Source organism: Polypterus senegalus, chromosome 1, assembly GCF_016835505.1.
Source record: "Polypterus senegalus isolate Bchr_013 chromosome 1, ASM1683550v1, whole genome shotgun sequence".
Taxonomy (NCBI): domain Eukaryota; kingdom Metazoa; phylum Chordata; class Cladistia; order Polypteriformes; family Polypteridae; genus Polypterus; species Polypterus senegalus.
In genome coordinates this window covers 146838462-146865157 of record NC_053154.1, presented here as the reverse complement: position 1 = coordinate 146865157, position 26696 = coordinate 146838462, and the positions used below count along the sequence as shown (strand labels likewise).

The window sequence follows — 26696 nt, the reverse complement described above, 5'->3', positions numbered from 1 at the left end:
AAAAGTCTTCTTCATCAAGGGGGTCCAGTGGCCAGAGCAGAGGGAGCCGGGAGTGAGAGAGACAAGAGAGTGAGAGAGCACAGGTTGGCTGTGGCTCGGCCTTTTAAATGTTCAAAGCCTTCGCACGGCAAGTCGGCAGATGATCCTGCAAAGAGGAACTGTAAGAGTGTGTTACTTTCCCATTGAAAAGCTATTTAAGATGCTGTTTCTGAAGAACTCTGCGTCCCCCTGCAGCAGCGGTCACAGTCTGAATAAAACACCAGGAACGACCTGAGATGTGCTAATCTGTTTAGGGTCACAGGTCACTTGTGTCTTACCACTGGACAGGAAAAATCCACAATATATGAGCAAGCTGCCATGGCAGAATGTAAACGCTAACATGTCATAAAATTAAATAAGCTCTAGTCAGCAAGGATATGTAATTTAAGAAATTGGGCTGTGAATAGAAACATGTAGCCACAGTCTCCCTCTAGGACTGACCTTATGGACCCCTGGTGTAGCTGCTTGAGTCATGGACCCTAACAGTTTCCCCACCTCCAACATGTGTGGCCCCATTGTCCATCCATCCATCTTCTAACACGCTGAATCCGAATACAGGGTCACGGGGGTCTGCTGGAGCCAATCCCAGCCAACACAGGGCACAAGGCAGGAACCAATCCTGGGCAGGGTGCCAACCCACCACAGTGGCCCCATTGTGTATCATTAAAATCTGTTCTGATCTTGTACTGTGGTGTCACTTGTCCACCATCTTAGGCGACACATAAATGGCACCTCTCCTTATACTTGTAATGTAAATGTCTGTATGTTGTCAGTGTATCCATGTAGAACTGGGATCTTCACTCAGGCGGCAGGTTTTCATTCCATCTATTTTCCTAATTAGAAGTCAGTCCTTGCTGATAATGAAACTCGGTATTTAACTGTATGGCTTGTTAGTCCTTTATTCATCCATGACAAATCTTTATCTCAGATGAGAACATCTGTCTATTATGTAATGAAGTACTCAAGTTCTGTGTGTGTGTGTGTGTGTCTGTCTGTCCTGACCCTTAGAGTAGTGTGATTAGTCAGTATGGCTTTGGTGATGCAATTGAAAGGGGAAGTGCGAGTGTTAGACAAACAAAGAGGAGAAACCGCACAGTAGTCTTCAAAGACGAGATGTATAAAAGTGGGACAGGAGCTGAGAAAGGGGCCTCGAAATTAAATGACAGACTCTGAGATGCAGGCTTTGCACAAACCTGTTTAAGAGTCTGGTGAAGAGAGGTTCAGATACAGGCGAAATACACAGGAAAGGTGATGAAAGTACACGTAAGGCATGAGATAGCAAATACTTTTTGCAATGATTCTGTTACAGGTTCCCCGGTTAGGTATCCATATGTTTTGCGGACCAGTCTAGATCTGCACTTAACAATATTCTTCTTTTCTCTCTTAATTACTTCTAACCATTTTATTAACACAGATACTTCATGATGCACATTCACCATTGTAAATGGAACCAAGGTAGCTGGAGAGCTGGTGGTTTCTTTGTTATTTGCATTTCTTTATTAAGTGGGGATGATTAAGAAAACAGGAAACTGTTGCTTAAAACTAAAATGGGCATTTTTAGGGTTCTGAATAATAACCACTGAGTTAACTAAAATTAAGCCCCCTAAAACATATTGCTTTAGCAGTAAATAAAAGGATTCTAATTAAGAAATCGATTGACGTGAAAACCTGCAGCCATGTGGCCCTCCAGGACTCATTGAGGACCCCTTCTCTACAATGCAATTCAAATTTGTCTTGATTGAGTGAAAGCCCTAACAAGCCATACAATTAAATACCAAATTGCATTACCAGCAAGGACTTTCTTCTAATTAGGAAGCTGGTGGCAATTAAAACTTGCAGCTACTACAGCCGTCCAAGACCATAAGTGAGGACCTCTGTCTCAGAAGGCACATCCAACATGGTGTTTTGGTCTCTGCACTATGCCCCCAATTGTCTTTTACCGTCTACCATTACTGACCAGACATGCAGCTCTTTAAACTCATTCCTCCATCTTTTACTTCTGTTGAACTATTAAAAGTCTGCCTAACTTCTCTGAGGAATCTGATATTTTAACACTACTCAAGGTCCCTAAACCATCTTTATAAGAAATCTTAATATTTTCAGTGTCCAGCCTAAGCAACATTCAAATATTTGTTGAGATATTGAAACAGCTTAGCTATTAGCTAACCAACAATCTTGATGAACTGAATGGCCTCCTCTCATTTATCAAATTTCTTGTGTTCTTATGGATTAGTGTCAGTAAATACAGCCATTTCAAGGCATATTAAAATGAGAGAAAACCTGGCTGCGCAAGAAACGCCTCCCAATAAAGTAATGGCTATGGCCCACTTTATATTCAATCCAAGAAGCAGAGATCAAGCTTTCAAGAAATTAACCTACAGTTCATTATACAGCAGAAGCCAGACATGATATGCATTTTCAGTATGCATCTTTTTGAGACTTGTGTTGCATGTTGACTTGCACATCGCTGTAATGTGTACGCGTGACACTGTTGACCTCATGGCCCCCATCCTGGCTCATTCTGCAGTGAATCCTAATCTGCTCCGAATGTTTTGCCACCCAATCATCCAGCCTTATTATCCACATTGAGGTGTCCAGTCCACAAGACTGTCAAGTGACTTGATTTTTGGCCACCTCTTATTAACGATCCCCGAGCCCGCTTGGTCCATCAAGTGTGGTCTGTGCCTGACCGGATCGCTGGTCACACTCCCTGTTACAAGTAACGGCTAACAGGTGCCCAACGGCCGTCTTCATTTTGAAGGATTAACTAGGGAACTGTTGGACTCATACACGCGCTATTTTATTTTTTTCCTGCTCACATCTTCGGATTTAAAACTAACGCCGCCTCCTCTAATGAGATTTTGCAATCCTTCCTTGTTTCAGACTAATTGTTTAATCAAACAAAAGACAACAAGCCTGTCTCGTGACCTTGTGCACGTCTTAAATCAGAACTGTCGCCAGCAATGCCAGGCCCGCTTCCTCCTCCCGTTCCACCCCCCCTCCCCGTCCTCAAAGTAGGTTGTATCCCTGAAGGTTTCGAGCTGTCGTCACCTTTCGTCACCATGAACCAGTTTATGAATGCGATGTGAATCCTGCCCCCCGCATATCCAGCTCTCCTCTAAAGTCAGCTGAGCAGCCGCCTCCGCTTCTCGTTCGCGCGCAGGAGACGACCGACCGACCGAGAGAGAAAGCAAGAGACAGAAGGAAGCGTTTGGCGGGAGCAAAGCCGCTCTCCGTCTCACACACGCCTCGCACATCTGCCAGGCTCCTCTAACTCCGCGGGGAAGCATGCGGGCTCTCTCGCGGCTCACCCTCGTTCTTTACGTGGGATGCGTCTTCGTAAACCTCGGCCGGCCGCACCCGTGTGCGAGTCAACCCTGTCTTAACAACGGGACTTGCAGCTACTCCCAGGAAAGTTCGTCTACGGACCAGACATACAACTGCACCTGTGCCCCGGGATTCACCGGCAAGAGCTGCGAGGTAAGCTGACATCCGCGCTTTCTTTCCTTTCTTGCTGCCATCGGTAAGAGGTTGTTTTGGCACGTCTGCTGGTGCTCCCGTTGCCAGTTGCTTGATACCCTGTCCGCTTATCCGCATTTGGTTCATCTGAAAATGCCGACGCGGTTACTCCGGCAACAGCGCACTGGAAAACGCCTGCCAGGCTGGGGGCGCTCCGCGCGGCTGGAGCTGTCCAAGGTACCCGATCCGCGCAGCGCCACGAAAGATAACCGCTGAAGCAGTCCTTTCTCACGGCCGGGACTCTGCTGTCCACCCGACGATGTCCGCTCCAAAAAAAAGGCAATCCACTTGTGATCAGCGTGAATGAGACGAGCAGGTCCTGGCCAGCAGCATTTGATATTTAACAGACAAAAATACATTCTAATGAGACCCCGCGGCTGTTACTCATTCTGTCTGCCCTCCCGATGTTATGAAACGATTGCCTCCTATCATATCTTTTTCTTTTAAAAGTTCCCAGTTTTAACGTTCTTGAATTTTTGGAGGAAATTTTCAGCGTCCTTAAGGAATAAATCAAAGATGACCCCATATTGAGATAGACAAAGCGACACTCCCGAATTAAAAATGACTTTGTTCGACTGATAGGTTTCATCTGCAAGTGATGAAGTAGGACGAGAACCGGTGCTAAATTTCATAAAAAAGACTAAATGGGTGTTTTCAAGTTGTCACTTTCAAATTGGTAATAAGTAATGGACATTAATATATTATTAGTGGATTATTTTATCATTTTAATGGAAATAAAAATAAGCTCAATGATTACGTCTAACTATATTTTATATAGTTCTCTTTATTTCTAGCTCTATTTTAAATTCAGTAATGTCTTTCATATCTATCTATCTATCTATCTATCTATCTATCTATCTATCTATCTATCTATCTATATCTATATTGGAGGAAATAAGTATTGAATGCATCAACATTTTTTTCAGTAAATACATTTCCAATGAGGCTATTCACATGAAATTCTCACCAGACATTGGCATTAACTCAGGAAATCCACAAATATAAAGAATTCACAACATTAAAGGCCATACATGAACTTATGTGTAATAAAGTGGAATGACATCATTAAAAAGTAACATGTTAATTTAATACTTAGTGGAGAAGATTTGTTTGTAATGATGACTTTAAGACACTTCCTGTGTGAAGAACCCAATCGGCTGCAGTGCTGGGGTGTGATTTTGACCTATTCTTCTCTTTAAATCTTGATGATTTTGAGGTGAGGGGGGGGACTGTTGTGAACTCTGATCTTTAGTTCCTTCCACAAATGTTCAATTGGCTTTAAGTCAGGTGGTTGACTGGTCCATTCTAACAGCTTGATTTTCCTTCTTTGATTCCAATTGAAATATTCCTTTGCTGTATGTTTTGGATCTTTGTCCTGCTGGAAGGTTCGCCCATATCTCACCCTCATCACCCTGGTGGATGGCAGCAGATTCATTTCAAGAATCTCTCAGTACATGGGCCCCAAGGCATTTACCGTCAATTACATGAAGTCTTCCAGTACCATGAGATGAGAAACAGACCCACACCATGATGCTTCCACCTCTAAACTCCACTGTTGGTACAGTTTTCCTTTTTTGGGTGATGTGCAGCACCATTTCTCCTATTCTGACTCCCTGGTCAGAAATCTTGCAAGCTCTTTGCTTTTATTCATCCTGAGATGTTTCTCGTGTGCCACCTTGGCAGCAAAACACCTTTTTATAGCCCATCAATCTGTCCTAACCCAGCTGATATGAATTTGCATGGATAGGAGGTGGAATTACTTTCTAACTACTTATGGATTTCACTTGATTTCTTGTCTTTTTTGTACTGCCTTTTCTTAGTGTGTTCAATACTTTTTCTCTGTATCATCCCTTTTTATTACACAATCCTTAATTTATGGCCTTTAATGTTGTAATAAATGTTGATGTGTTCAATATCTATCTATCTATCTATCTATCTATCTATCTATCTATCTATCTATCTATCTATCTATCTATCTATCTATCTATCTATCTAGCTCCTTTAATATCTTTATATTTTATATACATAGCTCTTTTCATATCTTTCTATTTTATATAGCGCCTTTCATTTCTTTATCTTTGTGTCTATCCATATTTTATATTGCTCATTTCATATATATGTATATTTTACATAGCTTCTTTCATTTCTGTCTATTCATTTTTTACAGCTACTTTCATTTTTGTCCTTATTTTATGTAGCTCCTCTCATTTTTCTCTCTGTCTCTATTTTACATCGCTCCTTTCATTTCCGTTTGTTTTTTTTTTTATAGCTCCTATCATTTTAACCCCTTCTTTATTTAGCTCCTTTCATTTCTTTCTAGTGAACTACTTTTTTTTTTTTTTTTTTACCTGGCTGTCTTTTCAAAGTTGATGTCCCAATGTCATATTTCACTGTGATTCAGACTAGATAAAACATTTCCCCTCAAAAATGGCTCAGTGACCCAGTTCCCTATATTTCAAAATTTCAGAGATGGTGGTCCATTTGTGTTGAGGTCATGGTGGGCCACATCACTGTGTGCAACCATCGCACTCGAAGATCATGCCCTGTGGTTCATTTGGCCATCTGCTTAGGCAGGCAGTGAAACGTATTTCCAGGATTTTCATCCTTTTCGAAGGGCTTCAGAGTTTGGGTTGCACTGATGGCTGGAACTGCTGTTCAGATAATTTTTAGATAACCACTAAGCCGTGTAAATGTACTAGGCATATGTGTAATGAAATGAATCCATGACCTGGTACAAATAGTTGCTGCCTACCAAAAGTGTACTGAAGCTAAAAATCAGGAGATGAATTGGATTGAAGGCCATGTAGCTGGAGATTAGATGGTGGCCTGGCCAAGGTCGGAGACAAGACTGTTTTGTAAATTTGCTGCACCACTTGGACCTTTGTGAGCCCTGATGGGGTAATAGAGTTCATGTCTATCTGCACCCTTTTGTCATTTCTCCCCCAGAAAAAAGCTTTGACTTGTGCTAAATTGTGTCCTGGCCATGTTTTATTCCAGACTGTTTTGCACCCATTATTTACTCTGTGGTTATCTTATAGGGAACCCGAAACTCAATGTACTACAATAAAACATATCACAGTAAAAAAAAAAACACCCAACCAGATGTTTGAAGAATTTAACATACATATCAGTTTTAAATTATTAGAGAGATTACTGCCTCAGGCTTTGGATGATCTCTGTTTGTAGGCGCACACTTTATTGGAAGCTCAAATTGTAAAACCATATTCTAGGTTCTTCTCTGTCTTAAGGGACGTAATCACAAATGGCACATCCATTATGTTTTTGAGTTCCAAGTTGTTGAGTGGCCAATCAGGAAGGTCACTGGAAGCAGCCTTGCAAGTCTTCCAGGCTGAGCTGCCTAAACCAGAAGACACGGTTCCAGTTGCCTTTTGTTTGATTTTGCTGTCCCCCACATTTCCTCCTTGGATTCACTGATCTCATTCCCCTAAATGGTAGATGGTGGTCTATTTGTCTGCTCCAGTTGCCTCGCTGCACCAGGTTTGCAATTTAAACGTTGGCCTCAGGACTTTCTCCTTGTGTTGGCTGTGCATTTTCCAATGTTTATGTGATTCCTTGTCAACTGATGTGCAAAGCAGGAATAACCAGTGAATTTATGTTTAGTTGTTTGTTTATCTCCAGCGGGGAGATTTTTGTATTAGGCCTGCTTCTCCTCTGTCTTGTAGCAATATGCCGAGTAACTTTATAATCAAAGGTTTGTTGCCGACTGCCTTTAGAAGTTTGCAGTTTGTGCAGTGTGTGAGATTGGATCTCAGTTTAAAGAGAAAGGCCCTCCATTGAGATTTAGCCAGCGCTTAATGAGGATAACGTCTGGCGGTTAACAGTGCTACTTCACAAATCCAGCCCCCTGAGTATGAATTCTGCTCCTGGCCACGTGGAGTTTGCCTGTTTTCCACATGTTTCTGCATGTTTTCTCTCCAACTTCACCAGACTATGTGTGTGGTAGGGTAAAGGGTGATTCCATATTGGCCCTGCATGGCAGTGTGAATAGACCAACACCCTGTCAAGGGGCATGGTGCACCATGCTGCCAGGCTGGGCTTCATTTCCTCTTAGCCTAATTAGCCTGAGAATGATGTTTTGCAAGATTTTTATTCTTGAATCCTTCAGTCTTTTATAAGATGATGGAAAGGAGCTCCTGATGTTTAAGGCAGCACTAGTAAAGTACAATGAAATCTCCAACTAACATGTCAAACATATTGCACCACCAGCAAGCCAATGTGCATACAGTATAAGCAGCTGTTCTCATATTTTCTTTATTCTTTGTTTAATGAATTTCTTTTCATTCCTTCTATTAGATTTTGCAATTCAATTAACATAGTCTTCATTGTCATCTCCTAGACCAGATTGTGGTTTGTGCACTGTGGACTTTTCTCTCGCTAGCACAGGGCAGCAGGACAACTACAAGCTTAGACCACTCAGTCAGAAATTTGTAGAAAGTGCCAAGGTGAGCAACGCCAAACTCTACGTTTTCATTTTTAATATGTTTGTGAAACCTGAGGCCTTTTCTTTAGAACTGAAGCCTATCAGGTGGCTGAAATGAGACAAGGACTGATATGCCTATCCAGAGCCAGTTTCAACTTTCCAGTACCCTGTGACCCTCTAAGAGAAAAACAGTTTGAGGAAATGGATTCTTTGCTGTGGGGGACACACTTCAGTGGTCTCCACTGTGTTTATCACTCTGAACATCGCACAACTGTAATGGTCCAGGTGTACGTAGGAGCAAGGCGCTGACTGAGAGCCCAGCCTAATGTGTACTGCTTGCATCCACAGAGTTGTCTGTGATGATTGAGCGTCTTTATAACCCAACACTCCCAGGTTTATGCTGTTTAGCTATGACACGAAACTTCATTTTCCCAAATTAAGACACCTCACACCCAGTGTTGCTGGGGTCAGCTCCAGTACCCTAGGGCCCTAAATTGGTTAGAGAATTTTGTGTTTGAGTGAAAGATCAAACCTACCTGTATGGTACCCGCAACAGGTCCCCACAGCTGCATTTCTTTGTGGTGATGTGTAGCATCATTTTGGTTTTCTTTCCTGGTTATCTCAAGGAAGACTTGACGTGAGTCTCCTAGACAGTCTCCAAAGATAAGACCAGCTTCTTCTGGAAGGAATTAATACAAGCCTAATTTCTATTTCTCTGGAGAAGGCATCAAGCCTTTCGTGGATGGAAGTGGTAGATATGGTAGATCTTGTTGCAGCTGCTGGTTTTTGTCCCAGTCCATGTCTCAGTTAATGGCAGCTATGGGCCTGCCTTTTCCTCAAGTTATGTTTTAATTAGCTGCCATGTGTCTGACCTCAACTCACAGGTCAGCTTCAGTTTGTCGTAAATTGAGAAGGCTGAGTAGTGCTGCCCCACTGGCCTGACTAAGATAATCAACACTTGAAACGTTATAATTTCAGCACACATGGTCCCCTTTTTCTCTCTCTCTCCATTCCCTGCTCATTTAAAGAGTTGCTTTCTTCTTCCTGTACAATAAACAGAGAACACGCAAGTGCCTATGTGGCCTTAATGGTGCAGCAGACACAAACCAAAGTGCAATTGCTAGCTGTTTTAACAGACATTGCAGTGAAATATGGGGGGCAAATCTTAACAAGATATCTCAAAGAAATTAATTCTTTTCTGAAATGCTTTGCACAATTCTTTCAAGAAATTGAAAAGGGATTTCTGGATTGACATATCAAAAAATGAAGGTGCAAAATGATAACATGTTTAAGTACCTGACACCTGTTTGATGCTTTAGTTGGAATAAAAAACAAGCAGGCACAAATCTGGGAGTGTTCAGTCTGTGAGGTAAAGGCAATAAACTTTACAAAAAGAAAACACATTCATCCATCTCGAGAGCCACTCAATGCAATGCAGTGTAACCTGGCATCATGGGGAGCCAGGCATTAACAGACTCATCAGTTTATCACGAGGCACACACTCTCTAATGCCTGGCCATTTTGCTGTTGCCAATTTAAGTGACACTTAATTCTTTTTTGAATACATTTGATGACCCACTCAAAGAACACAGGATGCCCAAGTTCGCTTTCTAGCCAGTAAAGTCACTGCAGACAGTGGAGTGGTTAGCAACTGCTGCATGGCGGACCCAGTGCACTGGCTTTATAACTGGGGGTTTTCTGCCAGCACCTCCAAAGACATGCAAGTTAAGCTAACAAGCAGTTCTAAATTGCGATGCACTGCTGCTCTTTTCAGGGCTGTTTTCTGCTTTTTACCCATTGCTGCTGCCTCCATGACCCCGAACTGAGTTAAAACAGTTTGAGGATGTTATATTTTTTGGGTGTGGGATAGAAAAGCTATGTGCAACACAAGGAGAACATGCAAACCTAATATGGACCGTGACCAAGCTGGCTCTTGAATGCAGGACTTCACGGCTTTCAGGCTGCAACTCTACCCACTGTGTTTCCGCGCCGCCTAGAATAACTAGCATGTTTTATGACGTTGCAAAGGTAACATTATTTATTTACCCAAAATAAAAATATCAAGGAATAATATCGTAGAACTCCTGAGGGTCTGATGCTCCAGCACCTTAAAAAGCAAGTGTGAAAATAAATAAATGAAATTCTTACTATAGCAGAGCTTCATTAACAACTCTTAACAACTGGGCATCCATGCAAATAACGTTTTGTGTTAAAGGATGCATATGATTATTGTATTATTATTTTGCTTAATAATGGTCAGTCAGTCATTGTCCAACCTGCTATATCCTAACTACAGGGTCACGGGGGTCTGATGGAGTCAATCCCAGCCAACACTGAAACAAACCCCGGGCACGGCGCCAGCCCACCACATGGCACACACACACACACACACACAAGCACAGACACAACAAGCATACAATTTAGGATCGCCATTGCACCTAACCTGCATGTCTTTGGACTGTGGGAGGAAACCCACGTAGACACAGAGAGAACATGCAAACTCCACGCAGGGAGGACCTGGGAAGCAAACCTGGGTCTCCTAACTGTGAGGCAGCAGCGCTCTTAATAATGGTGTATTTCCCAAATCTTTACAGAACTTCTTATGACTTTAATTGTGTAAAAAATCTAAATCACTTATAGCGGCAAATTACAGCATTTCACAGAAACTCTGAATGCATGGCTGGTGATGGGTGATTCTGTCATTCCACAGCATCCCATCTGCCTTTTGTAATATTTTCTCAATTCAAGGACAAAATGTTTTCTCCATTTTTTAATAGTTTGACTTTTGCATTTTATTGACTTTATTTAAATCAAATAACATTACATGCAAGCAAGTGAAGTTTAACAAAACTAGGTTGGAAACACATCAACCCCCACCCATGAGAAAGAGAGTTAGGCCAGCAGAGCAAAACTTTAAACTAGTAAAAATAAGTAAATGAATAAAAATAAGTATTGTAAAAAAGAGGGGAGAGAATCTGTTTCCTCAATTTAAATGCTTATTCTAAAATGTTATTGATTATACAATACAATACAGTTTATTTTTGTATAGCCCAAAATCACACAAGGAGTGCCGCAATGGGCTTTAACAGCACTGCCTCTTGACAGCCCCCCAGCCTTGAATCTCTGAGAAGACAAGGAAAAACTCCCAAAAAAACCTTGTAAGGAAAAAATGGAAGAAACCTCGGGAAAGGCAGTTCAAAGAGAGACCCCTTTCCAGGTAGGTTGGGCGTGCAGTGGGTGTCAAAAGAAGGGGGTCAATACAATACAATACACAGAGCAGAACAAATCCCCAATACAGTATAAAAATAAAAATTTTAGAAGTCCAGAGCAGAATTTAACAGTAGGTGATATCACATAATATGATTTGGATTTGTTTAGAGTCCTGGAGACCTCATCCATCAAGCTGCCTCCCCCATTTGGCCATTCCACGGCTGAAACGTTGCTCGGCCAGCCAATCCACTGAAAGGACCCCTCCTGATTAGATCCTGCCAGGTTTTGAAAAAGTTTTATACAGATCCTGTATATTTTTTCCAATTTCAGATAATCTATAACATCAGTTGCCCACGGACTTAAAAGAGATGAGATTCTTCCAGTTGAGCAAAATAAGTCTGCGTGCCAATAGTGCAGTAAAGGCAATCAGTGGTTTGACTTTTATAAGATGATGACGTTGAGGCTATTAACACAGGAATGCCAGCTTTCCCCAAGCATACACGCAGCTTTAAACCTCTGAATTTGTGTGTCACTCACGGTGAACCTTGTGCTTTTCTTTGTCTCCCCGAATTCAAATCCCTCAACTATTGGCTGTGTGAGAGGACTTTGCATGTTTTCTTCATGTCTTGATGGGTTTCTCTCGTGGTACTCCGGCTTCCCTATACCCATAAATGTTCTTGCACCATATGTGTGAATGGGCAACATAATGAATTAGTACTGCACACAGTGGGTTCCTTCCCTAAACCAGTGCTTCCAGGCAGGGCACGTCCCAGTGACTCTAAGTTAAAAATAAGCCCTGAGAATATTATCTAAAATTTTAAATTGTTTGCTGTGTTATAATTTATTTCAAATCCATTGGCTATGTGCTAGTCTTGATTAAATGAGAATGAACAACTGTTGAGTTTTAGACATATCGGTTGCAATTAACTTATTTGCATTCTCCACTGAAGTAGTGTGTCTTGTTTCCAGTTAGGACAATTAGTGCGGTGTCTCCCCATGATCTCCACTGGGTGTCTGTGCTCACTGTGATGGACTTGTATCCGGCACTGCTTCTGGGGTAGGCTACCGCATAAAAGTGAGGGGAAATCTCTTATACATTAGGCCTTTTTATTTTATATTTATATTTATAACCTCTTTATTTTCAACAATCTTGCAAGAGCTCATGTAACACATAAGGAAATTAAGTAGTGTGTCTAAGATATTCAAATATCAAGAATATTGCTGTTGAAAGTAACAACAATGAATATATTATCTGTTAATTACCTGCTGCTCTGTAACTTCGCCTTGAATGCTGGACAGGCCTCTGGATTCCAAGAGTGCTATGTGGCTGACATTAGTCGCAGAAGTAAACTGGTAATACAAACAATGACTTAGACGCGGCTACACATGTATGCTGCCTGTATAGTCAATTGAACATGGTAATGTTCAAAAACAAGCAATTGTGTACTCCATTACGTTATAGATGTGTGTCAGCAGATATTGTCAGCCCTTCAAATAAACCACACTCAATACTGGGAAATGCACTTTGCTTCCGGGGGGCTCCCTGTGTGGAGTTTGCATGTTCTCCTCGTGTTTGTGTGGGTTTCCTCCGAGTGTTCCGGTTTCCTCCCACAGTCCAAAGACATGCAGCTTAAGTGTATTGGTGATCCAAAATTGTCCCTAGTGTGTGCTTGGTATGTGGGGGTGTGTGTGCCCTGCGGTGGGCTGGCACCCTGCCCGGGGTTTGTTCCTGCCTTGTGCCCTGTGCTGGCTGGGATTGGCTCTAGCAGACCCCCATGATCCTGTGTTAGAATATAGCGGGTTGGAAAATGACTTACGGGCCATCAATCAAATGACCAAGTTAGTCATCACAATAGCAAATGTTCTATCAGCCTAAACCACTGGAGGCTCTGCTGGGATTTCAATAGAGATGAAAGCAGTGGCAGTGCTCGGGACTCTCCTGTTTTCTCTTTTTCTGTTGCCTCAGGTGTTTCCTGTGTTCCAGCCCTTGCCTGTCTATCCCCGTGTCCTCAGAGAATGCAGACGTTCAGAGGTTGGAAGGTGACTAGGGGCCACAATTCAAAACACCCAGGGCTGAGCAGGTCAATAGTGGTGGTGCTCCAGTATATCTGGGGTCCAACGGTTGTGAGGTGTCAATGCCAGGGTCCTAAATTTAAGATAATAAAGTGTTGGTATGATAATTCAGTCAGTGATTAACAAAGGGTTTTGCCAGCCACAGTGCTAGAAAATTATCTGGTAACAAAGAACTTTCTTGACATTTCTCCTGGCAGAGCTATCTCATAGACTGATGCAGCATAAGAGAAAACATAAAGCAAGAATGTGTTGAAAAAAAGGAGAAGCAAGAACTGTTGGTTCATATTAATAATTAGTACAAATTAAATATATATTGTACATGAAAGAATAATATTTCATAAGCAAGTCATATACATGAGTTCGAAGCTTGTTGAATACACAGACCACAGTAGTGATGGGAAGTTCGGATCATTTTACCGACTTGGACCTTTGAGTCTCGTTCAGCAAAATGAACAAATCTTTTTTTGAGTCATTTCGTTCATTTTAGAAAAATATAATTAAAATGTTACCTGTTACCTCCCTAACACATCTACTGCTTACACAAATGTTGATCACAATAATTAATCTATAATTTATTTGTAACAGGATTATTTATTTATAAAATAACACACCACAGATCCTCAAGAAACAGTAACAAAATCATAGTGACAGAAATTGACAGACCTTTTCTATCTATAAGAAAATGCGTTTTAGATATTTTTGATAAGTTTATGATCATTTCTAAATATGATCCAACATACAACAAATGGAATTTTACGTTAGTATTTGACTGAGGTACTGAGCCGGTAAGTGGTCACGTGACAAAAGAACGAACGACTCGAAAGACTCGAGGAATGAACTAATCAATTCTCTTTCCGACTCAGACTGCATAGGTTAAGCTTATGGGGCTGACACGTGATGAACGAACGACTCAAACCTGAAGACTCGAGAGATGAACTAATCAATTCTGTTTCCGGCTCAGACTGAGTTGGTTTAGCTTATTCCAATACAGAAGCTATAGGAAGTTGCATAAATGCGCATGCGCGACTGAACGAATCACTCACACGAGATGACTCATTCTTCCCGAGTCACATTAAAGATTCGTTCAAAATGAACGAATCGTTCAAGAACGACCCATCACTAGACCACAGTGACATACTGAATAATGATGGAACTTCAGGGTCTCAAGTCACTCTGCATTTTTTAATTTTCTTGATTGTGCTAAAGTTTCAAATGTTAAATGTAGTTTCTCAGTTATGCCAAACACTGTGTTGAGCTTCTGCAGGCTGCTAATCTGTTCAAGAAAATGTTATATGCCGTTGTAATTATTATAAATATTTTACGATATTAAAAGCAGCATGTATTAATACTTATTAACAATCCTTATTAACTATCTCTTATATATATTTCTCTTCTGGTTTGTCCTGCTTCCTCTTTAAAACTGGTCGCGCCCACATGCAGCCGACACAGCATTTCTCGATTCCTATTCGCCCTCTTCCAAACCCTTCCCCACACTGCCTGTGGCCTCCCATACACTGCCACTCTGCTTTTCTCGATTCCTATTCCTCCTTTGGACAACCAAACACCTATTCACAACTGCGTCTTTCAAGAAGTATTTCTTTCTCCTTGATTTCTGAATTCCTTTCTCATCGTTTTCCATTCCTATTCATACACCGCTGTATGCTACGGCAGGCGTCGGCTAGTTAGTTATTAATACTTCTTTTGTTCCACATTAGATACTGTTTAGTACAAGTACATATCCCAGTGGGATAAGAACATAACAGCACAATTTCTGGTCTTGACTGTCCAACTTATAACACCTCTACACCCTTCCCTCCCACTACTACCAAACACTTGCACCCTTGACTGGCCCAATGATCCTATTCCAATGCATGAATGTACTGGCATACGGATGACGTCCCAGTCTAATCCCTAACAGTCAATAGACTTCTTTAACTCAACAGGCTGTTTCATCTCCATGAGGAGTACACAAGTTAGGTCCTGAGCACCATGGCACAAAAAGCCTCTCGGAGTGGCTGCAAGATGACTCTCTTCCCACGTGTAATGATCCTATTATACACTCCCTTTTGTACTAAGACCCTGATTTGTTCCCATTCTTTTTTTCCAAATGCAGCAGAATCAGCTTCTCATTGTGATGCAGTTGGCTAATGCTAGTAGCTGGAGTGTTGCAGCCCCCTTCTCTGAGGCTGTGGTCACTAATTAGTTTACTGGTACATAAAGAAACCCAAGGTGTCATTTTGCTCACTTTAATTGTTTAAATGTGCTTTGTGCACAGTGTGGTAGCAAATGCACTAAGCTGCAAACTAAGTAAAAGCATTTTTGAGAGGGTTCAAGATGACTTTTTCAAATTTGAATTCAAGCTGTGGTATAGAGGAATGGGAATTAAAACAGAAGAAGCAGTAACCCTGCCTAAAATGTATGGAGAAAGTAGAAAAAAAAAATAAGAATAAAATGTATTGGCATCTTAATAATATATTCTAAATCTACTGTGTAAGAACGTACACAAATATCACTCACGTACATTTGAATGTAATTTGTATACAAGTTAATGCCTTCAATTAGGTTTGTTCCTAGCATTACAGAATCATCTGGAAGCAGGCTAATGACTTTATTTTTTCCTGGTGCAGTTGAAAAAACACTAAATGACATCACTCCATGATAAGCACGTGTGGCACAGAGCAAGCGTTAAATCAAATGGAGAATCAGCAGGCAGAGCATGTGAGATCAGAAGCAGCTGCTGCATAAAATCAAAAGAGGCACTAGATAACTGAGATCGAAAGCAACTCCCACCAAGACCACTTGAACTAACAGACATTGTTTTCAGGTCATTTGATTGGCCATTGCTTATTCTATGTGAGCCAAAAGCCACTGCTGAGATGTTTGTCAAAGCCAAGAAGTAGATAACTGACTCTTAGTGTATATGACCGCCATTACAGGTGTGAGTGTTGATTTACTGTAAGAATGTGAGTGTTTAGACCAGGATGTGTGCTTAGCCCATGAGAGGTAAGGTGAAACCAGTGTGCACTGCAGATGGTGCATTCCCAGCTGGCCACTTAGTCCAAGGCTGATCCACAGCTTGTTACTCTTGCTTGAGAGAAAGACCATAGAAGCAATCAGCCCCAAATGTTAATTAGCCGTCAACAATTTTATTGAACCGGAATAATGAACGAATTCCAGGCAACTTAACCGCTGGCTACACCCGCTGTAACAGGCAGCCTTCGTGAGACAAACAGAATGCAGCATATTCCAGAGAGACAAATCATAGTCTTTGCTAAACAGGCTTAAAAACAAGGAAGACTTAGTGGGGCTGCACTGCCGTTTCAGAAAATGTAATTCTCTTGAATGCCTTACTAAAAGAAGCAGTCAGGGACCTTTATTTCTTTTTTCTTTCATTTTATTTTTAAGGCATAGGCCCCAAAACCAAAATGTCAATCAATATTTCTACATTTCACTCAAATTGCAAAAAGTCACGCAGCAGTGTAACACAAAACTGCTTTCTAAAAATTGTTGTTTCATTTAAAAAAAAAAATCTTAATATACTGTATGGAACAAATGGATTATGAGTAATGGAAATAAAAGGAGCAGTGCAGGGTTAGTGTTGCTGCTTTATGGCTGGAATCCTGTGTCCAGGCATTGTCCACGTGGAGTCTCCCAATGTCTGTGGGGTTTTTTCCTCCTCTATCCTCAAAGACATGTTGAACAGGTTAAATAGCCATTCTAAAATTTTCACTACAATGTCCTTGCCATCCTGTCCAACAGACACTGACCTTAAATTGAATTTGAAAATGCTATTGTATGGATGTGGTCTGTTAATTTAAGAGCATGAAGAAAGTTTGTATTTATGAAGCACCTTTACATCTTTGTCCATTTTTCATTACAGAAGGTATGATGTTAATTAATTTGTGCATATCATCAGGGGGCTATGCATAAAGCTCAGCTCACTTCACTACCCTTGACCCCATTCAAGCATAATTTAGCAGTACTTTATAAAGCTGTTATGCAGCATAGTTGTGAAAGGTGAATTTGTAAAGAATCAGTTGTGCATTATAAACAGATCAGTACTTCATGTTCCTCGATTTGGAGAAGGCCTTCAATAGGGTACCTCACGATCTTATCTGTTATGTCCTACGATCACATGAGGTCCCTGAAGCCTACGTTGACTGGGTCAAGCTACTATACAGCAATGTTGGCAATATCGTCCGGTGTCCAGTGGTAGTCTCACCACCTTTCACAAGCAACGTTGGAGTCCACCAAGGGTCCGCCCTCTTGCCACTCCTGTTCGTCTTATGCATGGACATAGTAACCTCTTATCTCCAAACACTCCACCCATGTTCGCTCCTCTATGCTGACGGCATATTCCTTGCGGATGAAGACCGTGAAGATCTGGAGTGGCTAACACAGCAGTGGAAGACTTGCTTGGATGCCAATGGTATGAGGCTTAAAATCAAGAAGACTGAGTACATGGAGTGTGGCCTGCAGACCAATGGCACCATCAGCGTTGGCAGCAAAGACCTGAAGAAGGTCACCGACTTCAAGTATCTCGGCTCAGTCATCAGCAGCAATGGCAACCTGTTCCCTGACGTCCGTGCTAGGATCAATGCTGCATGGTTGAAATGGCGACAGGTCACCGGAGTTCTCTGCAACTGCTGCATGCCAGACCGACTTAAGTCCAAAATATACAAAACGAAGGTGTGCCTAATTGTCCTCTATGGCTCAGAGTGCTGAACAGCTACTGCAAAGCACGGACGGGCCCTTAGTGTGATGGAAACACGGATGCTGCGGTGGTGCCTTGGTTTGACAAGATGGGACCATGTCATGAACATTGATGTCTGGAAACGGATGGGAGTTGCATCAATCACGGAAAAGATGCGTGAGGCAAGGCTATGATGGTATGGTCATGTTGCCCATGGTGATGAGAACTCAGTGACCAGGGGCCACATGCATAACGTCGTGCATAGAATTCGCACTATAACATGACGTAAGCACAAAAGCCGAAATGTGCTTATGCACAGAAAAATCTAGATGCAGGAATCCAACTTCCACGTTCTTCCGCTACATAAATCCTGGTCAGCGTGAAAAGTAACGCTCGTGCACGCGCCTTCTGTCCCGCCCCAACTCCTCCCAGAATTACGCCTCTATGAATATGCAAATCAATATAAATAGCGCTTAAGCTCAGCCTTCTGTGAAAAGACAATGGGGGAAAATATAAGAATTTCAGCGAATACTAAGTAGAGGCAAGGAAAAACTTACTATTTGTTGGTTTAAACAGGGGTATAATCAACAAAAGGAAGTTGATCGAGTGACAGAGTGTCAGAGAAACTCGAAAGCTCAAGTCCACAAAGTCGCACAGTACCCGAAATAAAAAAGACGTCACATATCCAAGTCACCATGAAAAGGTAAGTCGTAGCCCAACGTCTGAGTGTCATATGAAAGCTTATTAGGGTACAGAGAAAAAAAAATAGGCACGCAGTGGGGAAAAAAGCAGGAAATGTCAACTTTAATCTCGAAATTTCCATTTTAATCACCTAGTTTATTTTGTCATTAAACTAGAACATCATAAACTTCATCTTAAAATCGATTAATTTACTAGTTTCTCAAATCCCATCGTAACTAAAGTAGCATGTTAAATGCTTTGTTTTGTATTTGACCTTCTTTGTGCTCTGTGTGTGAATCACTACATGGTTCTTAAACCGGCTTTCTCTTTCTCCAACAGGACACAGAATCCATTACATTCGTGATATTACAGCTGTCTGAATAATTAAAATACTGAGATGTATACATGATATCTTTTTCATGATAATAGGAATGAAAGCATGTTATTAAACATGAGAACACGGTGGTGGTACTGTCTCTTTCAAACGTACTAACCCTCAATTCCTGTCCTTACTTTTCTTTCTCCAAATACCCAATCGCCACACAATCGGCTCTGTAATAGACATTAAGCCATCTGTAAGCTTACAACAACGATTCTTCAAAACTTTTAAGGAACATTGAAATATCTTTGTAGTACGTGTTTAATTATTCTATCCATCTATCCTTCCAGCATACAGCAATCAATCAGGATCAATCTGTGAACTAGCTAGCGCTGCGGCACCGTGTCCTCACATGTTTAATTATTAACAATACAGATTATTTAAATGACGTTAGTTTTATCTGTATAATATAATCAACATATTTTGCTGCATTTCATCTAAAAAATATCGTCATCATATGTAAATACGCGCTTTATAAAATGGTGCAGGTTGTGCAATATTATAACTGTAGTGCAAGTTTACAGTGAGGTGATTGTACTTTTACTGTAAATACAAACAGTTCTACAAGGAGCACTTGATGGACTGATTGACTATGTTTAAAGTTCTTGGGATGAAACTGTTTCTGAACTGCGAGGTCCGTACAGTAAAGACTCTGAAATGTTTTGCCGTGGCTGAGGCAGCATGTGCTTGATGCTATATCTTGATAATTCTCTTATCAATTAGCTGCTGTGATTCCCCACTCAGATACAGTGATATAAATACCCCGAGTGGTGCAGTGAGAGTAACAACACTAAAGTAGTTATGGTATTTGGAATACTATGGTTATTCTCTGGACCATTATATTGTTACAGGTTAATTACAATCAGATGCCTTAAACTAATAAACAATATACGGTTATTTCCAGTGTATTTATAAAGCCGTGTCAGGGAAGTGGATCTGAAAAAGAAAGATAAACCACACAGGAACAGTAGCACTGCTTTGACGCTGGGTGCCGCCAGTCTGCAAAACCGAGTGGAGAGCTTGCATACGACAGGGTATGAGGTAGCATGGAAAAGTGCGTGGCTTTATGCCAAGTTTAGGTTTTATACATCATGATTTTAACGTGGAAACGTTCTTATGGCACACCATTTATACATGAGGCCCCAGAACGGTACTGTATCTGAGCCCTCAAGGCAGACACCCGCAAGGGAGACCGAAGAAATGTTGGATGGACCGGATCAAGGAAAACATGAAAATCAGTGGTGTTGCCCTGGAGGACACCCTGGATCAAGCCAAATGGAGGGGATGTTGTAGACAAGCGAACCCTGCAATCGTGTGGGACTAATGCTAGGAAGAAGAAGTACTTCATGTTTCAGTAATGAATGCTTTACGTTACAAACATCTAGTCCTCTCAGTGATTCTTGATAACAGGCATAACATGCATAATTATGAACCAGCCTTGGGCAGGATGCCAGTTCTTTGCAGACCACATTTCTCTAACTCACTGGCTAATCTAGGTGTTTTTTGGGATGTGGGAGAAGAGCTAAGCTCATAGACAAAGAGCTACACTGACCCAGAAAAAACATGCAGACTCCACACTGACAGTGCCTAAGCTTCTTGGTTCAAACCCAGGACTCTTGAGGCAGCAGAACTAACCTCTGTGCCAATGCGCTGTCCCTTTGTGCAATGTGCTTCTGTAATATCTACTAAAATTACAGAGAGCTCAATAACTGGCACAGCTGTAATATATTATTATCTTATATTAATATCACTTTCGATCAGTAGTTTATGACACCTTTCACAATGAAAGATGCTATACAAGGCAGTTAACATTCTGATGTAAGATGTTAGCATTTAAACATCTGGCTGTTACTTCTCATTGAGAGTGAACTTCATAGCTGTGCATTGATTTTCCTGCCACACGTTTTTGTTATGGAAGATGTATTAATGAATACAGAAGAGGAAAGTGACTTGCTTAATTGAGGTAACAAATTAATGGTTTGGGCCGTCTAATTGGGAGCTCATTGTCACAGCTTTATTGGAGTTCTCATTGATATTGTCACTAAGCTTTCCATAATTCAGGGGACACAGTCACTGTCTCCTGTCATGTGAAAAAAAATACAGGCCGGCAGCACTCCATGGTGCCTTGAGCCTGATGCTTGGTTAAGCCCACAATTAAGCTCACAATCTAATGCCATTTTTCTCCAAGCCTTTATCTTTTTTTTCCTCAGCTTATGACAAGTTATTACCCAGTGTATAAAATATAGTAGAACCATGTATTAATAAAGTTTACATGCAACATGTATGCATATTAATAATCCAGGAGAACACACCAAGCTTTGACCTTGAAGGGTTGAAAAATGAGGCCTGAATTATTTATTCTGTTGTAAATGAATGTCTGGAAGAAGTGCCTTTATTAAGAGCTTATTAACAGTTCAACCTTTCTGTTTGTGCTTTTCATGCCTGGTGGATTTCTTCACCCAGTAAAAAAAATGACCTAACTCTGTACTGACCTTTACCTGCTCTTCCTCATTGCACATGTGCAGTGCTGTAGATTTCTATAAACAGTAGATTCGGAAGCCCAAGAAAAATAACACCACAAAATTGTGTTTGCATGACTTATGTTATTGACTATTGTCAGATGACAGTATGGGGGGCTTTACATCAGCAAAGAGTGAGATAATAATGGGCACTTGGGGGTAACCACACCTGAGACTAAGAGCTAAGGACTGGCTCTACCAGTGAAGCAGGCAGGACGTTGTTCACTGAAGTCTTAGGTTTGCAGACAACATCTCTTGGTTTAGCAGGATGCACCTTTAGTCTGGTCAGTTGTTACACCCTGTTAATGTCCCTTGGCATGGCTGGGAGAAGCATAGAGCAAAATGGCAAAAGGATCCTGATTACAAGATCTTCATTCTACCAGATGGGCCTGCATCTTTCTGCAAGGAGGATGTGGCAGTGGTGTAGATTTTGATTCTACTAGGAAGGGCTCTTCATCTCTGTTTATTCATACTAGGATATTAATAAGTATTAATTAATAGAAGTTATTGTGGGGTTTCAAGAAGGTGATAATAACACAGCAGAGTGGAAATAGCATGGGGCTATGTTACTCCTTCATTAAGTTGTTTCTACTTCTTGTAATGGGACAGGTGAATTTTCTGGGAATACAGTTTTTACAAGCTTCTTGTTTTTGTAGTTTTGGTGGGTGATGGGTAGAAGTGCACAGACGGACTCATATAAACCTGCAAGATATCATCTTCTGTGCACAGTGCCAGTAACTGATCCAAGGTCTTAGGTGTAAACATATACAAGGTATTAGCTTGCACCCTTGATATTCAACCTGCAGCAAATCCAGGCAACACAAAAACTGTCCGCCACATGGCCCATCAACTCTGAAGGTGAATTTTAACAGCTGGCTCAGTGACACTTTCATTAATTTCAGTAATATAATGATTGGTTTCATTAGGTTAGTACTGCAAAAAGAACTGCAACTAAAATAATGATGTGCAAAGATGTAAAGAAGCACTATGCAATGTTAATGTCTTATTAATGGAAGTTATTGAAAAGTAGTACCAATATCTCCTCTCATTTTATTGGATGGAGCTCACTCTCATAAACTATATTAGCCCTAATCCAGAAGGAGTCAGAAAAAGACAAAATCTGGGAAAGACACTCTCCTTGCAGAATTGGTACTGTCTGTCAAGATCTAAGACTTTTGCAGTTTGCAGATTCTTCTGCACATATCTTGTGCTTATGATATTTGTTTTAAGGTAGCTATAATTGTTTAATTATCATTTTTAGAATGTTTCTCCCACCACCATTTTAGTTATTGTTTTTTGATAACCAAGGCCATGTTGTTGTTAGCAATGGTACCATGTTGCTGTGTGTGCAACTCCTTTTGTCCAAAGGTAGACAGCAGCAAAGATTAATGATATTCAGTACATCACTGTAGTCTGTGCATTTAATAAGCTTTGCACTCATATATATATATATATATATATATATAGCCTGTTTATGAAATACTACTCCTTTATATATATATATATATATATATATATATATATATATATATATATATATATATATATACAGTACAGGCCAAAGGTTTGGACACACCACCTCATTCAATGTGTTTTCTTTATTTTCATGACCATTTACATTGGTAGATTCTCACTGAAGGCATCAAAACTATGAACACACACATGTGGAGTTATCTACTTAACAAAAAAAGGTGAAATAACTGAAAATATGTTTTATATTCTAGTTTCTTCAAAATAGCCACCCTTTGCTCTGATTACTGCTTTGCACACTCTTGGCATTCTCTCGAAGAGCTTCAACAGGTAGTCACCTGAAATGGTTTTCACCTCACAGTTGTGCCTTATCAGGGTTATTTAGTGGAATTTCTTGCTTTATCAATGGGGTTGGGACCAGCAGTTGTGTTGTGCAGAAGTCAGGTTAGTTGGACGATCATTTATTTTTCAACAGGACAATGACCCCAAACACACCTCCAGGCTGTGTAAGGGCTATTTGACCAAGAAGGAGAGTGATGGAGTGTTGTAAATGGTCATGAAAATAAAGAAAACATATTGAATGAGGAGGTGTGTCCAAACTTTTGGCCTGTACTGTATATATATATATACTTTTTCTGATTGTTATTTTTTTATTATCACTACAGTATGTTACACTGCTTGCTCTTCCTTTTCATTATCAATTGTTTGCCTTTGTTTTCAAGGTTGTGTTATATAAATCTATGAGTGTTTTTTGGGCTCTGCTGGGAGAAAGGCAGAAAAAGTTGTTTGTTTTGTAGACATCTAGAAAAAGAATGGTAAAATGCTTAGCTGAATACTGATTGGATGATTGTACCAAAACAGTACTATCCTAACATACCTTGGCATTTTGAGACCCCACCACTGCTGGACTGCTGGGGCACCACAGCTGTTGATCTACTCCAACCTGGGCTTTTGAATTAGATAGACAGATAGATACTTTATTAATCCCAAGGGGAAATTCACGTACTCCAGCAGCAGCATACTGATAAAAATAAACAATATTAAATTAAAGAGTGATAAAAATGCAGATAAAAACAGACAATAACTTTGTATAATGTTAACCCGTTCCGGGTGGAATTGAAGAGTCGCATAGTGTGGTGGAGGAACGATCTCCTCAGTCTGTCAGTGGAGCAGGACAGTGACAGCAGTCTGTCGCTAAGGCTGCTCCTCTGTCTGGAGATGATCCTGTTCAGTGGATGCAGTGGATTCTACATGACTGACAGGAGCCTGCTCAGTGCCCGTCGCTCTGCCACAGATGTCAAACTGTCCAGCTGCATGCCTAAAATAAAGCCTGCCTTCCTCACCAGTTTGTCCAGGTGTGAGGTGTCCTTCTTCTTTATTTTGCTTCCCCAGCACACCACAGCATAGAAGAGGGCACTCGCCACAACTGTCTGATAGAACATCTGCAGCATCTTATTGCAGATGTTGAAGGACGCCACCCTTCTAAGGAAGTATAATCTTTCAATCTTTAATCTATAATCTTTCAACACCCAAACTACTTCTACATGCTACAACAGCACCCAGAGAACATATTGGCCACAGCACTGAGAGCAGAACAGCTACTGCTGCAAGTATCTCTGTCAACTTTTATTAGGGTTCTCCAGACAGAGCCTGATATGTTTATTTGTATGCTGAAAGATTATTTAATACAATTTGTTTTTTGAAATTTTTATGTTGTTCTTGCTGTATTTATTTTGTCCCTGATGTGTTTTTGAGGCATAATTGTAGATGGAATGACCTTTCCTCAATGCAAATGTCATCATTGAACCAGGTCCATTTGTGGATCTAATGCTCCCTGCTAGGTGCACCAAATTGTGCCCTCCATCACCATAACCTATCATCTGTCGAGGGGGTGAAAGCTTTAGATTTATCAGACATTTTGATCATTGGTTCTCAATGGATCTCAATGTTTTAGGGTCCCCTAATACCAAAAACATTGATATCTTAATGATGGGTGTGTTTCTGTCTGTGTGTCACAGTTTCTTGAGGACGGCCCAGAGCTAAAACGGCTGGACAGAAAAATACCAAACTCGAAACTAAAGCTTGCTATGAGATGAAAATGTGTTGATTATTGTTTTAGCCAAATTGTGCAAGAAAAGGAGGCACTTTAGAGGAACCCTTAAATTCCATAATATAATTCTGCAATTAATAATAAATTCTTCTCATCAATTACTATTGTAATGACCTATTTTATGGTCAGAAAGATCAGTTTCACAGCAGTAAATAGTTATTGAAATGTTATAGAATAGCTCAGGTAACTTGGTTCCTAGGGTGCAAAGCATAGTGACGCTCATGTCCGAATGGTTTTTCTTTAAATTTCTGATTAGTGATTTTGTTGGGTTTTTTTCATCTTTTGATTCTCTGCAGGTATTAGACTGTCAGTCTCATTATTTCCTTGTCTCTTTGGTTCTTTTTTTGACCTGCTATGTTCGATATGACAGAACACAAGAAATGCCAAGTATAATTCGCTTGCTTACTACTGGCCTATGTGGGATGAGGCTCCTGATCTTGTGTTTAAATCTGAATGTATTTAACTGTGATGATCTCTTGTCCCCAACTTGCTATCATTGTATATGAATGAATACAGTCTTATATTTAATTCAATGCAATTTATTTTTATAGTGCTCCTTTCAGAGTGCTTTAACAGGTATACAGGTAAAATAAAATTAAAACTATACAAATTACATAAGCACACACATAAAAATATTTATTTGTTTTAAACATACAGTACAATATTGCAATGTCAGACTAATTAAGAAAAAGGATACTAACAGTATACAGTATATCCATTAATATCGTCATTGAGATATGACCCGTTGACAATGAAGGATTACAAAACTCTGCAACATCCCTGGAGAAAATAAACTCCTGCTGGTCCATGGTCAGTTATAACAAACAAAGTCCGAATACAAAGTTAGACATAGTCACAGTCCTGGAGACCTTGGCCAATTAGCTGTCTATCCTCTACTAGGCATAGACTACTAGCATAAGTAAAAACTTATACTGGACAGTGTAATAAGAAGATCAACTCATTTAATCATTTCATTTCAAGGCTCCTAGTATCGTTGGTGTCTTTCCCATGGGCAGGGAAACCGCTTGGCAATAGAGCTGCAAGATACAGAGTGAAACGGAATAGAGCGGGGATAGTGGCAGTTCATAATTATTGTATTCTTACATTTTTGTACAAATAACTAAGAAGCAGAGATGCAGTTTTCACAGTTAATCAGCAGCTCTAATCAGAGTATGCTAGACTGAGTCTTTAGCCTAAATTTAAAATCTGAGATTGAAGTGGCCTCTCTCATATAAGCAGGCAGATTGTTCCACTGCTTTGGGGCTCATCCTCCCACTTTTATTATATTCAGTTTTTAAATCTTTAATACGCTGAGATCTTCAGATCTTAATGCACCCTCTATTTTATATATATTGATAAGTCCAATAGGTAAGTAGGGCTTCAGTCATTTAAGACTTTACATGTAAGAAGGAGGAAATCAACCCTAAGCTTAGCTTGAAGTCGGTGTATAAACTTTAGAACAGGAGTTAAGTGGTCGTACTTTCTAGTTCTTGTGGTGATTCTTACAGAAACCTTTTGAATTTACTGAAACCAGCTTGAAAGCCTGTAAATAATGCATAGCT

General features: G+C 40.5%; 1 protein-coding gene across 1 annotated transcript in view; it reads left to right on the top strand.

The window, feature by feature from the left end:
- Positions 1-3043: 3043 nt before the first annotated feature.
- The window catches only part of dner (delta/notch-like EGF repeat containing), a 258013-nt gene continuing 234360 nt past the window's right edge, over positions 3044-26696 (top strand). The window contains exon 1 of the mRNA XM_039760000.1: positions 3044-3519. Coding sequence (XP_039615934.1) covers positions 3328-3519 — 192 coding nt within the window. The 5' untranslated portion in view covers positions 3044-3327. The remainder of the gene's footprint in view (positions 3520-26696) is intronic.